This window comes from Myiozetetes cayanensis, unplaced genomic scaffold, assembly GCF_022539395.1.
Source record: "Myiozetetes cayanensis isolate MyiCay16 unplaced genomic scaffold, myiCay2020 scf6-25, whole genome shotgun sequence".
Classification (NCBI taxonomy): domain Eukaryota; kingdom Metazoa; phylum Chordata; class Aves; order Passeriformes; family Tyrannidae; genus Myiozetetes; species Myiozetetes cayanensis.
The window spans coordinates 31,355,436-31,371,929 of NW_026087853.1; the positions used below are offsets into that span (position 1 = coordinate 31,355,436).

Below are 16,494 nucleotides of genomic sequence, written 5' to 3' on the forward strand. Positions count from 1 at the left end.
CCCCCACCAGCAGGATCAGGGAGAGGACTGGAAGGATAAAAGCTAGAAAACTCACAAACTGAAATAAAGACATTTTAATAGGGAAAGCAAATCTGCACACACAAGCAAAGCAGAACAAGGAATTCATTCACTGCTTCCCATGGGCAGGCAGGTGTTCAGTCATCCCCAGGAGAGCAGGGCCCCTTCACGTGTAACAGTTACTTGAGAAGGCAAACACCATCACTCCAAAGGTCCCCCCCATTCCCCTCGCTTCATGTACTGAGCATGATGTTATATGGTGTGGAATATCCCTTTGGTCAGTTTGGGTCACCTGTCCTGGCTGTGTCTCCTCCCAGCGCCCCAAGCCCCCTTGCCAGCATGGCAGTACAAAAAGCAGAAAAGGCCTTGGCTCTGTGTAAGCCCTGCTCAGCAAAAAAAAAAAAAACATGTCTGTATTTTCAGTCCTGATACAGCACAAATACAAAAACACAGCCCCATGCTAGCCACTGTGAAGAAAGTTAACCCAGCCAAAACCAGCACAAAGGTGCAAGTTCATCATACTTCTAATTAGCAGTATGTTTGTAACAGATACTCTATGTATTTTATTTCATTCTGTTGTCTTAAAACTAAAGGCCTAAGAAAAAATTGCAGCTTTAAAAAAACCCCAAACCAACCAACCAAAAACAAAATCAAAACCCACAACCCTGCCTAAAACATTACATTATAGTAATGTAGAAGAGATTCAGTGATGCTGGAAACAAACTCAGAGTTTTCTCCTTTAGGATTATTAACTTCAAGATATTTAGAGTATATGATAAACCAGAACTGTAATCTTCTCCACCCAACTTGGATGTGCAACAAAAAAATCTCCCCTATAAATAGTTCTGGAAACCCAAATAAACGAATGAATGTTATTCTCTGAGCTTTGAGCTAAATAGACTTACTATTTTAAGTTCTGAATATGTAAAAGCAACTTTTCCAAGGTAGAAAAGACAACATAATGCAAGGCTGCAACTACATTTGTAAAGTGCTACCTTCGCAGGACCATTAGCTTGCTCTGGAAAAGCGTTACAAGGCATGACCCATTTTTTGGTTTGACTTTCAAAATCAGTCCTCCTTCAGCTAGAGATGATTCACGGTATCCAGTCACAGGTTCTCACGTTCCTGTGACAAGTTATCCTCTGCACAGAAACAGAAAGGCAGTTTTCATTAGGTATGTGAGCACCCACGTTGTAACGTGTGGTTGGTTCTGTCAGCTTTAGCACCGTGCCAGTGTTGGCAAGTGTTTACAATTGCTGCGAGAGTGGCTTAGCCCCAGTCTCCTTCCTCTCTCAAGGATTATTGTGACGTTGTTACTGGAAATTATATTAAGCATGAATTTTAATTTAAATACTATATAGTTCTACACCTTGTGTTAGAAGCAGCCTCTTCTGTTCTCATCTGTGAAATAGAAAATCAGCACTTACGACCCATTATCACACAAGCAGGGTATTTTACTTTTGCCCATCTTTTGTTCCTAGGTCCAAACAAGACTTCAGACATTCATTTCTAGCCTGCAACAGAAAACAAGTGAGATTGACATTTTAGCTGTAAGTATTTGGCAGAAGCCTGAATTATTTCAAATTTTTAATTGAAATGGATGATGCAGTTCCTCTCTGGAACAAACTGCTGCCAGTCGCCTCACTTCAGAGATACCAAATGAACGAAACTTCTGGTTAAATAAGACCCGTGGCCTGTTTCTTTAATACTTGAAAAGCATTAAAGGGATGTATGGGACAGTTGCATAGAACAAAATTTTAAAAGTATTTAGTTATAAGCTCTTAAGCTGTAATTATACTAACTACTGTGGTAGGTTTAATAACTTGTTCCTGCTAGATTTGCACTTCCATTTAAATCAACGTAGCTCTTGTCTGTATATAGTTTTTAGACTTCACTGACAGTGTCACAAAGGCCTTTAAAATGGTATATGCTTTTCAGGAAACATACTGCCTATTTGCTGGCACCTATCTGGAACTTTCCGTAATGGAATCTGTCATGAATACTGTGTTTAAAATTATTAAAACATTTGTAAATTCCTAGTTCTATCAGCATGAGTACTTCTTTGGAAATCAAAAATTCTGGCTCCCTTGGCAAACTCATTGAACAGAGAACTGTTAAGTACTGATTTCTTGGTATTTTTACAGGTAGATCTGCCAAAAGCAACTGTGATACACTTCTTATCGTTAGAGGTAGGCATTTAAGTATTGTTGTTAAAACTCTAATTAAACAATAGATGATAAATTCTGTTCCTAATGAAGTGGAATGTAAAATTCACCCACTGTAGTTTTTTTCTTTCAAGGACTTTGAATTAGGTTTTGAAACTTGGAAGGACTTTTTTACCCAAGGTGCTTGACTGTGACTAGAAAAGCATTTTTGTCAAATATCACAAGTTACACAAAACAGCATTAGGAAGTCCTAATCCAAAGCTCTGGGTTTTTTCCCAAAGAATAGTTAACTGAAATTAAGTCTTAACTGTACTTTTTCAGAAACCAGTAAGCATTAATAGCCATTTCAGCAAAGATGCTTCTTGAAGCTGTTAAAGAAGCAGGACCCAAAATACAGAGGCAGTTTCAAGTACAGTAGTTGAAACATCTCTTAGTGAAGCCAAGATAAAAAGCGAATGTGTAACTTTTATACTGGCACCTTTAAGAACTTGGGAACTGCTCAGTGGTGGACAAGGGGGGGATGACAACACCAAAGACAAAGCTTTCTTCTTTCCTCCAATGACAGCACTATGTTTAAAGTCAGAAGCTCTTACTAGCAAGATGGATGCCTCCCCGACTGCTGGAAAAAAAAACAAACTCAAGAAGGGCATCCTGGAAGTGCATTTAGTACTTCCAGACCTTTCATTTGCTGCTCTGAAGCAGTGCTTGTCTGGTAATCAAAATGCAGTGAAACATTTCAAGACATTTTCAAAATATTTAGTTCATCCAGTCTGCCCAAATCATGAAGATAGTTTATCAGCTTTCAGTTTAAAAAAAAATACATGCGCACTATTAGCTTGCATCATTCATTTTTGATCACCATTATATCACAGTTATTATATTCTGTCCAGCACCACAAAACTGATAGAGCCATTTTCAATGCTTATGCCTTTTTAGCACTAAAGTTTTTTAAGAAACTGATCCCTAAATTCTTAATAAAGTTGCAGGTGGTGTTGGTATCCATATTCTTTGAAAGCTGTTTAATTAAGGAGCATTGACATTACACAATATTGAGAAGACTGCATGCTATCTGGTAAAGTATTTCCTTCACAAGAGAATGTAAGACAAGTTCCTTGTCAATTTTTTTTCTTAGCTTGATGGAGATAGACAAGCCTTTGATGCTACTGTGAGACAGCTGATGTCACGATGGCCCAAACAGAGATGTTCATACTTACAAGCAATTTGTGATGAAATTTACAGTATCAAAATGGAAAAGAGGTAAATTTGTTAAGCTCTTACAGGTACATAAACCACCTTAATTATTCCTGCATTCAGACTGCTAAATAAGTTGCTCCTACTTTGTCCTCCTCTTTCCCCTCTCCCTGAAGCAAAAATAAATATTCAGTATAGTTCCTTGAAAAGTATGGGAAGAGTTTAGTGGTCATCTAACCCTCACTTACTGGTAAAATGTAAATTCTTGGCCATGTAAATTCTTCATTTTTTATAAGCCCTTTCAAGAAACTCTGAAATGTATTGCCACTTTTATCGCACTTGCTGCTGTGCTAATAAAACTGAATAGCAAACAACTCTATGCAGTCAGATATACTGCTATACCTAATAGATATACTTCTGTGTAAATACAGTGTACATATATGATGGTATACATATAGGCATGTATCTTTCCTGATCAGAGGGACTCAGCTTGCCTTTTAAAACTCATGAGCACATTTAATTCCTCCTGCTTTGAAATAATACAACGGCAGTTAGGCACAGCTAAGAGTGCCCAGCTTCAAGCAAGCATGTACAGTAAAGCCCGTTTCTGTTTTCTAAGCATAAAAGCATATATGTTCAACTTCAACTCCTTGCTGGATTCTGGCAAGGCTGAAACCCAGATAGTCCAGATAATCTGCACACATCCAGTTTTAAACCTCAAATTGTCAACTGTTGTATGTACAGGTATTCACGCATTTTCTTAAATCTATGTTGCACTTGGCTGTACTACTTAACCTTTAAATAAGACTAAAACCTTACTTTGGTTCCTATTTCTTAGATGCACCAAAATCCTTCATGTTTGCTAACATTTACTATGGCAACTAAAGAGCAAGTGAAGCATTTGTTTTTCTCCCTGTGGCTTGCAGGGCTGTGAGCAACAGAACCCAGTTATTACATACAAATAATATTCCATACAGTGTTGGGTATGAATGTAATGCAGTCCCTGAAGTCTTACATTCCCATTTGATACCTGAGCACTGCGTAGTCATAAACCTATAGATCACTGAATGAAAACTGAACAGGCTAGATCAGCTGAAAGAGGATGAAGGGGAGAATTGCAGTGACAGCCTAACAAAGACTCGCTGATTTTTTTTTTCTACTCAGTCTTTGCTGTTATCTTACTGTGCTGATTTGTCCCAGGAATTGTAACTTTTGAACCTGCAGTTTCAAAGTTTTAAAACTGTCTTTTTTTTTCTTCCCTCTGCAGGGTTCCTGCCCTTATCCTGTACAGTTACCGAGACGAATACAAGGTTTTGTTTTAGTACTTAAAGCATCTTTTATGGGATGCTCTTAAAAGTAGACAACAGTGTTTTGTCAAAAGGAATTTCAAATAGCTGTAATAATGCAAGATGGGCAAGTAGTGCCTTTATCTGTGTCCAAATTGAATTTCATGTATATTTTCCTGGTTCCGGCCAGTACAGGGATAAGTTTTGCTGTAGGGGGGAGAAGGTGTGGCCAGGACTCAGAGATTATTCTATAGGGGGAAGGTGTCTCTTCCAAAGAGGAGTCCCTTCCAGGTCAGCATAGCATGGCAGAGGGAGCGGTCAGGCATTGTTTTTGTGGCAAACGTTTGCCTCTTTCTTGTATCCTCTGTCATTAGTATTGTTGCTGTTCCTGTTTGTTTTCATATCTCGTTGCTGTTTCCAGTAAATTATTCTGTTTCCAGTAAATTATGCTTAGTTCAGCTTGTGATCTTTACCTTTTGTGCCCCCGATTCTGCTCTCCAGCCTGCCAGAGAGAAGGGGGGGTAGCAAGAGGCACATGATTTCAGCGGAAGCACTAAATTGGAGAACACTATTCCTAAAGCACAGCAGCCTTACTGGAGAATACCATTCCTAAACCATGACAAATGTAAAACTGTATTATGTCAAAATGTGGAAATAAATGTTTTATAGGCAATTAAGGAGTCTGACTATAGCCACAGCTATGTATCACCATGTAATTCTTGCCCCTTATGCTACAAAAATCAGCTGTACAGATGTAAGACTCACTTTGTAAAATAGTTTTCAGACTGCCTTTTATGCAACAGTAGTACTGCAATGGGAAACCTCAGTTCAAGAACTAGAGAGGATAAATTGCCTTCAACTATGACAAACTGTTTTAAACTTTTTTGAAGAATTTTTATGTAATAAAAGGTTTAGCTACTGAGCCTTCTTGAAATATGCATTACAAGCTTTTGGTGTGTGATTGCTTTCTTTTCTTTTTTAAACCTCCCGTTTTAATTTATATATAAAATATGGTAGATTTCAGATTGAGAGCTGTTACAAGCCTGGCTGCCTGTGCTTGTCCTGTCTGTACTTTTGCATTTAAATCAAGCTTCTGTGAGACGAAGACCTAACAGAAGCAAGTACTTATTTCAGACCTGCAGGATCTAAACCTAAAAGAAAGAGTAATCTGCATGTGCTTGAGGCATAACCAGATTTTTGAACTAGCTTTCCTTACCTGGGTTGTCAGATTAAGTTTGAAGTCAGTAATGATGGGAATATTATAATTATCTTCTTGAAGCAAGTAGCACAACCCCATCAGGAAAAATGAAGCTGAGAATCTGAAGATAGGATACAGCAGCCATAGTTAACTGTGAATAGTATTTCACATCAAATACTGGCATGAATATGCAGAAATGTTAGGGATTTCTGGAAATATACTGGTGTTTAAACAGCTTACACTTCTTTCCTTCTCTAACTCAAATGACTGCCCTTAGCACTGCAGGCTCATTGCACTAAGAAATACCTGCTTACTAATTTCTGCTCTGCTCTTTTAGTAAAGAGGAATGCAGAGTTAAAATACGTAGAGGTAACTTTAAAGAAAAACCCAAGAACTTCTCAGAAGTGTGAAAGTTGTAAGAGCAACACCCAAAGCAGCATCAGCAGAGTGAATCCTAAAGGCACAGATAACTGTGCCATTCCTAGCTATTCACTGAGACAAGTCATTACAACCAAATCCATTTTTCATTATGTTTAATAGGAACAATTAAGTATTTTTACATCTGCTCATATGAAGGAAGGAAAATTCAGATCCCCAAATATATTGAAGGATGACGTTTAAAAAAAATAACAGTTTAGATGACATGAGCATTTTTAAAGCCATGTCTGAAGGGAACATGATGCAAAGTCCTACCCTCTTCCCACCCAGGGACAGCACAACTTGGTCAGCATGGAGTAAAGGCACAGCTGCCTGGCTCTGCAAGAGCTCCAGCATTGTGCTGGCTGCCTTAAGGATATCCACACTGCATGATGTAGACATGTCCCTCAGATTAAGACACACAAACAGGAAAGCAGCTGTTCCTGATAATATGTTGGCACCTGCTCTCCCTGTTATTACTGAGGCTCAGGTATGAAATTGGGCATCTGTCACCGGGACTCCTCCTCCAGTCTTATTTTGTTTCTGGTGTGGTGCATTTCTCTTCACCCTCTGTTACCCCCCCAAACAGGTTTTACAAACAGCAGCAGTATAAGTACAAAACTTCTAAAGCTATTTTAGTATAACACTGTACATACTCCTGGCCATACAACAATCCAAAGAAAGCACCTCTGCTGCCAGTTTAAACAAAAGTACTGATCATATCCCAGTATCCTGCTGGAAGGAAAGCCAAAGACAAGTGGTAACTCAAAAAGAAATGGACTTTGCTTTGAGTGAGGGTCAGGTCTGTTATGGTGATGGTAGGACACTGTTCTGTCACTGTGTTGCTTTACTTTTCTTGGTTTTGCTTTTCTTGTCTTTTTTCTTCAAGCCATCCATGTTAGCCCTCAGCAGATTTGAATATGCCTGAAACAACAGTTGGAACCATTTAAAAACCCAAATACTTAAATGATAATACGTGAGAAGTAACATTGTACATATTACTAAGGGATAGTTATCTGCATTCTCAGAATAATGCTCTTAAACCATGCACTGCAAGCATACTGTTTCTAAACCAATACACAAAGTCAGATAAAATAAAACACAATCTTTTTTAAACAAATGCAGATGGATGGGTGATCTAAGGTCAATCTATATAGCAGTTCAGCACAGAATCAACCTATTCACAGCTGTGCAGCAATTCCAACAGATCATTCCCAGTACCTACAGAAAAGGAAGATAAAAGGCATACAAAACTTACCATCTGGAATTTATTTACTTCCTTTGAGCTCACCTAGAAAAGTAATACTGAAGGTTAACCAAGAAAACTCTGGCTTCCATTACAAACCAAGTATCATTACATGTTTATCCACCAGACAGCACCTAGTCTCTAGAAGCATTTGGGTCCACTCATCACATTCAGTGGTCAATAGGCTGTACTGATACAAGACTTCACTCATTTAGAAAACTGAAAATACTACTTGATTAACAGAATCCTCTAGAGTCCATTCATCCCTAATGCATGTGTTTTCAAATGGGAAGAATGTGAAGGAACATTCAGAGGAAGGTTTGATTAACTTGTAGGGCCATAAAAACGCTGCAGCCCAGATTTGCTCAACCATTTCTCAACATTTTTCCTTGTGTCACATCACAGAGGAGAGCTAAAGTCAGCTAAAACCTTTCCCAAACCCTCATTCAAAGTAAGCACATGTCAGGTTTTCAACTTCTAGTTAATACTTTCTGAAATTTCACTTACAAAGCATTAAATCAAAGACCCACAGAGCCACTAATCTTTTTAACTCAAAGTTGTCACCTACCACTGTGCTAATTTTCTTCTTTCCATCAGTTGCCCTTAGAAGACACTTATTGTCTGCTGGTTCAAAACTTTCTACGTGGCCTTTGCGTGGGACTGGTTTTGTTCGGCCATCATCTGTATTGAAAGAGAACGTTTATCCATATTTCATTAAAATCAACAGATGCCTTCTGACATTAGGTGTTAAAAGCATGCTCATGATCTGTAAAACACCGTGGAATTTAAGGCCATCTGAACTGACAAACTGTTCACAGACCTCTTATTCTGTAACCCCAGAAGGATCAGTTCCATGAGCTATATCTCTAAGAAAAAATAAAGTAAATCCTCGCCCCCAACATGCCGTATGAACCACCTGCTCCAGCAGCAGTGTGCTTTAAGTGCATGTCATCCTGCTGTCTCCCACACAGGGCCTCTCAGGTAGTGCCAGCTAGCCAGGAACCAAAGGAACATGAACAGACCAAAGCAACACTCGAATTCTCCTTGTATAGAAATCTAGTGGGTTTCAATTATTGTTTGACAATCAGAAAGTCCCATATCTCCTGCACTCTGAAATACAGTCTTACTCAAAGTTTATTAGTATTACTAATGGCAGTACCATTAGTACTCCAGCAGACTAGTTTGTCCCTGTGACCGCTCTTGGTTCCAGACACCCTGGATTACAACTGTATCTTTTAAAATACCTGCTGACAACAGCCAAGTGTAGAGGAACACCTCCTTAGTCGAGTACCACACGCGAAACTTACATTTCTTCAGCGTTATGAAAACACTCCCGGAAGTTCTGCACTTCTGGAACAGCCTGGTAAGCTCCGTCAGGAACTGCAAGAGAAAAGAGACCCGGCCGTGGTTGTGGGGCACCACACAGAGCAGAGTCCCTCTCCCCGCGTAGCCCTGCCTCGCCCCGCGCCCTCCATCCCGCGGGAGCCAGCCCTGAGGGAAGGCGAGCTCCCGGCTTTCCCCACGCCGGAGCCGCAAGACACGAGGCCGCAGACAGAGGCGGCCCGGCTCGGCCCGGCGTTCTGAATCAAACACGGTGTCTGAGCTCCCCACAACCCCCGCCGCCCCGGCACTCCCGCCCCCGCCCGAGTCACCGGGCACAGCGACGCTCGCCCCGCTCCGCTCCCCTCCCCGAAGCGGCTTCCACGCCGCCGGGGCCGCCGCGGGCCCGGCGCGCCGCGATGCTTTGCGGCCCCCATATCCCCCTCCTTCCCACCCCCACCCTCCTCCCTCCGTCGGTTCCTCCGAGCTCGGGGTCTCGCCCCGCGCTGCCGGCGCCGCCCGGCCCGGCCCGGCCCGGCCCCGCACCTGCTCGCTCTCCAGCAGCACCATCCTGCCCGCGCCGCAGCCGCACACCGCGCACGCGCACCGCAGCGCCAGCGCAGCGCCACGTCCGCGGGGCGGGCACGGGGCGGCACCGCCTCCCTCCCGCACCGCCTCCCTCCCTCCCTCCCGCACCGCCTCCTCCCTCCGGCACCGCCTCCCCTCCCCTCCCGCACCGCCTCCCTCCCTCCGGCACCGCCTCCCTCCCTCCGGCACCGCCTCCCTCTCTCCCTCCCGCACCGCCTCCCTCCCTCCGGCACTGCCTCCTCTCTCCCTCCGCACCGCCTCCCTCCTCCCTCCCGCACCGCCTCCCTCCCTCCCGCACCGCCTCCTCCCTCCCTCGGGCACCGCCTCCTCCGGTACCGCCGGGCTCGGCTCCAGCCGCACGTGCCACGGCCTCCGCAGCGGGAAGCGGCCGGCACCCCCAGGGAAGTGCTGGAGCGGCCGGTGCAAAGGGCCCTGCTGAGTGCGGCAGGCGGTGAAGGATGCGATTTGGGACTAAACGAGCCAGACCCCTGGACTTGTACAGGAAACCTGCGTCTGCCCGGGGCGAGAGGGCACTTCGCAGCCCTAGCACTTGAAGCTCCTGAGGGGCGGGTTCCGGGAAAGGGGAGTTTTCTGTCAGGCCCGGATTAGTCGACGCGGAGCACACGGAAATAGCATGTGATCTACTCCCTCTTTGTGTTTCTCACTAAGAAAATAGATTTTTTTTTTCCTTCGTCGGCCTAACAAAAGTGAAAGATAATGCCTTGCATACATGTGAAAGGGGAAAGCTGCTCTCAGGTTGATAGGTGCGTGAGCCCATGAGGAATTCATCCTTTTCATTTATGAGCTCCGATCTGTGTTCTAGACAGAACTAAATACATTCTTGCGTTATCATTCTCATGGTGGGGGTGTCGTTTCATATACAAAACAACACTTGATAATTGGAGAGCCTAGTCCCTCTAAAGTCTTTAGAGTTCACATTCTCTGTCCTTTTGCAGGGTATGCGGGAGGCAGTAGAGGGTGCTGTGATTGCACACACAGAAATGAAACTGCCTGAAGAACACGGAAACAAATACCTAAGAAGCAGGTCATCACAACATGGCCATGGTTTATCAAAATCTATCAGGTTATTAAGGGAACTCCATTATGTTAGAGTCAAAGGAAGTGTAGAGATCCAACACTACCTTTCCCTTACTGTGGATGGTATTGTCCTCCTGATGTTTTTGCACTTGTGTTATTTGCAGTTGAAGAGGAAAGACTTAAGCAAAACAATTTCCATTGTTTCTCATAGCATTAAGAATCTCATAAAAAACTTAGGAATGTATGTTATTTTAACTCTTCTGAAAACGGGCCTTCTAAGGGGACACAGTGCTGTGTTTGGATGTACTGATACAGCAAAGCCTTGTAGAATTGTAGAAAGTGATGATCCCTGCCCCTACCAGCTTACAGGCAGTGGCCACAACAAGTGAAAATGGGTGGATGCTTGGAGTCATTGCTTACACGTACTTCCTCTAACCCTGCCTCGTGGCAGAAGCAGTCATAACAAACTCACTACAAGAGGTTATTTTGTCAGGAATCAGGGTAGGGTTGTGTTTTCAAGAGAGCTCAGAACATAGACAATGTAAGGGTGTTGCAGATTTTTACAGGCAACTTGTGAAAGAAGAGCAGAAATGGAAAAACTAAAACAATTGCAACATACTCCCTTGGAAACTACCATGGTCACAGACACTGGAAGGCAGAAGTACATTTCCACTCATGCTTGCCAAAAGAGAAGATGGGTGGTCTCATAGCTGAAACACAGGGACTACAACTCTCACCTGAATTCTGACTCTTAAATTCAACATGAGTTGCCATGAACTGGTCTCCTAACTTCCTGTGCCAAAACTCTTCTTTCATAAAGGGGGAAACATATGTAGTTATTGTCTTTTACATAACAAAAAGCATCAATGCCTATGGGATGAGTACCACAGAGAGTTTTTTTCCCTTTTGCATGAAAATCTCACCTCTCTATTAGGTGCTACTTCATTTACCAAGGTGTGCCTTCAGGACATCATGGCTGTAGTAGTGCCCACCTTGATGTAGCTGGGGTGTCAGCAGCAGGGTAGCTACTGCATCAGAGACTGTACAAGGATGCAGGGCATTTACCTATCCAGGTAGATTCCTTGCAGGAACCTGTAACACCAAAGCTCTGGTTCTGTTTTATGCTGGAAGAAGGGACAAAGGGGAAACCACTGTGAAGAAGTCCAGAGTTGTATAAAGTTTACATTTTTCAAATCTGTTGTTTTATCAGCAATTTTTTTGAAAATGTATTTGTCTCACTACTAATAAAAGAAGTGGCTCCACTGAACTGCTGAATTTCTTTCCATAAGAAAGAAGGAGGATTTTTTTTTTTTTTTTTTTTGCATGCATGCGTGTGTTAGCTTATCTTCCAGATCTTGAAGTTGTTTTTCAAGCCAGAATGTCACAATTTAATTGGGGGAGAAGCCTTAATCACAACTTGCAAACAAGGTGAAAATGGAACATTTTTAACGATTCCTTTCCAAAAAATAAATGGAACAGGGGAATGCTGACATTGCTTTACTTTTGCCAAAGGCTGCCAACACTCCGAGGGAATAAGCTATTCAGCTGGCGAAAAAGTGCTGAACAAACACTGAAGGAGCTAAAGGGATACTCCCAACCATGATATACTCACTTTTCACTCTATCTCCTGCCCCAGTCTAATGGCCTTCGCCTCACTCCCTGCCCTCAGGAAAAAAAGGGGTAAAAAACGAAAAAAAAAAAAAAAAAAAGAACAGAAAAGACAGGTTGGATTAAAACAGTAGCAAGAGGAATTGGTGGATCCTGAGAGTTGGCAGGGGTATTAGTATTTTGTAACCTGATCTGTCATGTGACCAGGGCTAGGCAATAAAAATAAGTCTCCTACCAGCCCTCCTGTTTGCTCAACTTTATTATATGGTGTCAGTGGAGAACTAGTTTCTTTTTTTTTTTTTTTTTTGGCAAAAATTTAGCAAATGAAGCCACCTGAATCATTAAATCCTGAAGGAAATCTGGCAGAGAACCGCAGGAGGTTGTTGCTGCGCTTCCAAGTTTTCCTGGAAGCAAGCATGTACTGAAGAGAAAAGGAGAAGGTTTCACCTTCTCCTCTTCTAAATGTGGTGGGAGGGGCAGGAAGCAGAAAAACAAAACTATTAGAAGTAAATTAAATTCTTGATCAATTTTAGTAGAGGTTGGCAAAGATCTATTTGAATTAGCCAGCAAAGATTACTTCTTGTTATGGACTACCACACACACGCAGTGCTGCACACCACAGTGAGCAGAAATGTAATAACATACTGTAAATTACAGTTTGCTCACCACAGTGCTCAAGATGAGTTAATAACAGATAATGGCCCACAATTCACAAGTGGATCATTCTGGTAATTCTCTTTGATCTGTAAGTTCAAGCATACCACGTCAAAGTATAGCTATGTGCAGGAAGAAGTCAGTGTTAGAGCAAAACCCCAGTAACAGCCTCCCCCCTTTACAAGTCTATCATTAGCTCTGTAAAAGCAGAGATGCACACCTCAGTGCCTTACTGGCCTCACCAGATCTGAGATTAATGGGCAAAGGAAAAGCCTTCCAGAGCCAACATTTAACAGCAGCTGGTTGGGCAGAAAGACTGTTAACCCTGGAATAGCTATCAAAACATCCTCTGTGCCAGGGAAGTAAAGAAGAAAAGTTTTAACAAGAGGAATGAACAGTTACGCTTTTTTCTAGCATTAGGTGGATTTCCAACAAAGTGATTACTGAGTTACATTTCTGGAGGTGAATGTCAGTCCTGAGACTGGGTCTTAACCTATTTTATAAGTGATCCTTGTAAAAAGAAACAAAGGACGTACAAGAGGATAATGAGCAGAGACCTGTTGAACAAGATAGATACAGAGGCACAGAACGGTATTGTTTGCCTGATCAGCTGGTAAGAAAAAGAGAGACATTCTGAATACCCTATAAATTCCAACAGAGACCTAAACAAGGCATTTTAGAAAGATCTTTCTGAGACCATGGTATGCCACCAGAAAGCTGCTAAGCTCCTGGTGAGAAGGCCAACTTCCAAAGAGCTCTCCTCAAGAAACAGGAGGTGTTCTATCTCGTATTAGGAACAAGTTCATGTACCCTGAGCTCTTTCACAAACATTTCTGTTCATCTTAGCGAATCTGTCCTATTTTATTTAATATCGCGTTACATTTACACAAAATTAGTTTCAAAGATAGGTTAAGTAAACCCTTGAGTTCAACAGGCAGACTTTCACTGTGTAATAGCAATGTTAACAGTGACTTATATTTTGTGAGGAGACCAGGAAATAGGTATGGGTAAATTTCTTAAAACACTAATGCACCATATTACTATTGCAGTGCAAACTGAAGCCTATCTGAGTGAGACAAAAAGATTGTTTGTTGGAAAAGGGCTTCATTGTTTTGAAATACCATCACTATTTTAGAAAGCTTTCCTGTCAAGGAAGACAAGAGATGTATATTTATCATATTGTTATGTGTCTCATACATGCTCAAAATGGTTTTGTAATAAGCCCCCATCCCACAAAAAAAAAAGGGGGGAAATAGGCCAAAAGAAAAGCAGCCCAGATGTGGAGATGGTCATCTGTACAAGTGATAGTCTCATCTGTGCTCTCTAGGGAAAGCCCACAATGGCAGGTATGTACTAAATCCATGAATAAAGTTGTAGTGTACAACACACTTCTGGGAACAGTGAAAGTAAAGAGCCAATTTACTTAACACCTAGAGTGTAAGAAAGAAGCAACATGTCACCATATATGTTTAGTTTTGAAGGACAGCAAAAGACAGTCTCAGACTCCAAAACCAATGCAAAATACTGCAGGAAAACAGATTTAAAAAAAAAAAAAAAAAAAGAGAGAGATGTAGTTTGAACATCCACACTGTGTTTTGAAGGTACGTTGGTATCAATAACTTTCAGGTGTGAGTAGAGCAAGTGGAGTGTAAGAACAGCCTGTTCTGGAGAAGTGCACCTGCGAGGTAACACAGCTGAGCTGTCCTGTCCTGCCCCTGCTGCTGTCCTCCTCCAGCAGCCTCTCTGGTGGCAGCTGCCTGCTGTGACTGCTGCTGGGAAGTGACACTGCACTGCACACACAGATGTGAACCAGAGACTGCGTGGCCGAGAGCATGGCACCGTGCTTTTGTGGTATGAGCTCTCTGCATGGTTTCAGTGGATCTTTTTAAGTCATCTGTGAACTCCAATGGTGCAGGATTAGGCCTGTAAATACGATGAACCTTCTGGGTGCTCTAGAAATGATATTTACTGAACCTCGCATCTCATCTCTCCAGCAGGAAGAGGGTATATAGTCATCACTTCATTTTGTATGGCTGATTTCTAAGTAGACACAGAATGTCTGGTTAAGAGCTGTGCAAGGCATCAGGGAGGTAATTAAGCTGGAGCTTAAGAATAATGAGGTGACAGAGATTGAGTTGAGCATCGTTTCTTTCACGTCAATGTGCCCTACTTTCAGAAAGACAGAAATGCACTTGTGAAGAATTTCCACCAGACATTCCCAGTGAGGTTACAGGATTTTTTTTTAACTGCGTAAGTATTTAAGGGACAGAATGAAGAATACCACACCATATTAAAAAAAAAAATCACAAAACAAAACAAAAAATATGTCAGTGGGAATTCTAGGTCAGCAGCATGTCACCAGGGAGGACAACATTGTCCTTGATATTAGAGATCAGTTGGGGATGTGTAATTAGAAAGAGAGCCACAAGGTCTTTGCTACCCTCCATTTGTAGTCCTGTCAGAAAGACAGAAACCCAAGCAGCATATATTCTCTTGATACTGAGGGGTGTTGTTGTCTCAGGAAGAAAAGGGTCACCTACCACCTCACCAGCACTGTTTCCTGCCTCTGTTGAGGGTGCCCAGCAAAGCAAGACCTGGATGAACTTCTGAGATTTAAGGATCACAGCACAAGCTGCAGTGCCTGTAAAACAATAGTTTCTTCACGCTCGAGTAAGGATGTCTGATACGAGATCGGCACATCTCAACAAAGAGACAGTCAAGTCAGTTACCAGATGAGTGAGGTGACAGACATTGGCTTAGACATTATTTCTCTCGCTTCTAGAAGCCCTAATTTTGGAAAAACAGAGACAGTTTTGACTGTTACCAGATATTTCCAGTATGACTCCCTTCTCATTAGAGTGCCAAATGTACCTGCTTATTCAAGCTTTACTGGTACTTCTTGTGCTTCCCTAACATTCCTCCAAATGTCCAGACACTTTCTAGGAACAGGGTGGCGTGGGGAGGCCACTTTGCACAGCCAGCAGCTGCCCTGGGTTCGCTGGGTCAGTGGCTGGAGGAAGTGGTTTCCTGTTTTGCTGGTGCTCAATGCCACTTAACAATAGGGGGAAAGAAAAAAACTGCAGGATCTAAGCATTGCAAAACTGTTTTCTACATGAGCTGTCTGCCTGTCTCCCCACTCTGGTCCGGATGCCCCCACCTCACACACCCACCCCGGCTGGTGGATGGCAGCAGAGGAGAGGAGGCAGAGGCATTTGAGGCTGAAGTAATGAGGGCTGGAAGGCATCTTAGTAGTACAAACAGCCTGGACCCCATGTCAGCGTGTCTGAAACAGCAGGCTGAATATTGCTAGTTTGTATCCTTCCTCCTGCCTCCTATGAGAGAGAAAAAGAGTAGCATGTGCAGAGTTTCTGGAGCATCAGTGTCTGCAAGAGTCACTCATGCCTTCTTACAACACCTAAAACATCTTGTCCCTCATATTAGATGGTTTTCAACACCATCCTGAGATAACCAATTCCAGCAGTGGCCAGTTCATTAGGGCAGAAACAGCATTGGCCATGATTTCTCACTCTGCCTTTCTGAAAGTCCATCTCCTTTAATGGTTTGCTCAGTGCCAAATCCTTAACTCTCTCTTATCAGCTCACAGAGTGCTCTTTCTCTCCTACTTGCCTCCTACTGCCTATGCACTCAGGCAGCATCCCTTGATGAACCAACCATGACAGAGTTTGGTTCTTTGGATGCCTGTACATGTCCAAATCCTACCTCATTTAGTGGCTTTGTTTTTCAAATGCTGCTTCTGAGATTAGG

General features: G+C 42.6%; 2 protein-coding genes across 2 annotated transcripts in view; one reads left to right on the top strand and one right to left on the bottom strand.

Moving 5' to 3' along the window:
• Positions 1-5,333, top strand: part of EIF2AK4 (eukaryotic translation initiation factor 2 alpha kinase 4) — a 35,156-nt gene extending 29,823 nt beyond the window's left edge. Inside the window, exons 36-39 of the mRNA XM_050334966.1 lie at positions 1,500-1,568; positions 2,163-2,207; positions 3,316-3,440; positions 4,642-5,333. Coding sequence (XP_050190923.1) covers positions 1,500-1,568; positions 2,163-2,207; positions 3,316-3,440; positions 4,642-4,696 — 294 coding nt within the window. The 3' untranslated portion in view covers positions 4,697-5,333. The remainder of the gene's footprint in view (positions 1-1,499; positions 1,569-2,162; positions 2,208-3,315; positions 3,441-4,641) is intronic.
• SRP14 (signal recognition particle 14) lies at positions 60-9,489 on the bottom strand. The gene is made up of 6 exons (XM_050335003.1): positions 9,388-9,489; positions 8,829-8,901; positions 8,090-8,202; positions 7,534-7,566; positions 5,877-7,199; positions 60-1,532 (listed from the first exon to the last, which is right to left on the bottom strand). Exons 1-5 carry the CDS (start codon positions 9,409-9,411, stop codon positions 7,110-7,112), a joined length of 333 nt encoding a protein of 110 aa, XP_050190960.1. The 5' UTR covers positions 9,412-9,489; the 3' UTR covers positions 60-1,532; positions 5,877-7,109.
• Positions 9,490-16,494: the final 7,005 nt, after the last annotated feature.

What these genes read in the sequence shown, in the direction of transcription:
- SRP14 (XM_050335003.1), bottom strand. Translation starts at nt 9,411, where the DNA reads ATGGTGCTGCTGGAGAGCGAGCAG. An exon ending in TGCTGCTGGAGAGCGAGCAG is followed by an intron (nt 8,902 to 9,387) that starts GTGCGGGGCCGG and finishes TTTCTCTTGCAG; the next exon opens with TTCCTGACGGAGCTTACCAG. An exon ending in TTTCATAACGCTGAAGAAAT is followed by an intron (nt 8,203 to 8,828) that starts GTAAGTTTCGCG and finishes CTTTCAATACAG; the next exon opens with ATGATGGCCGAACAAAACCA.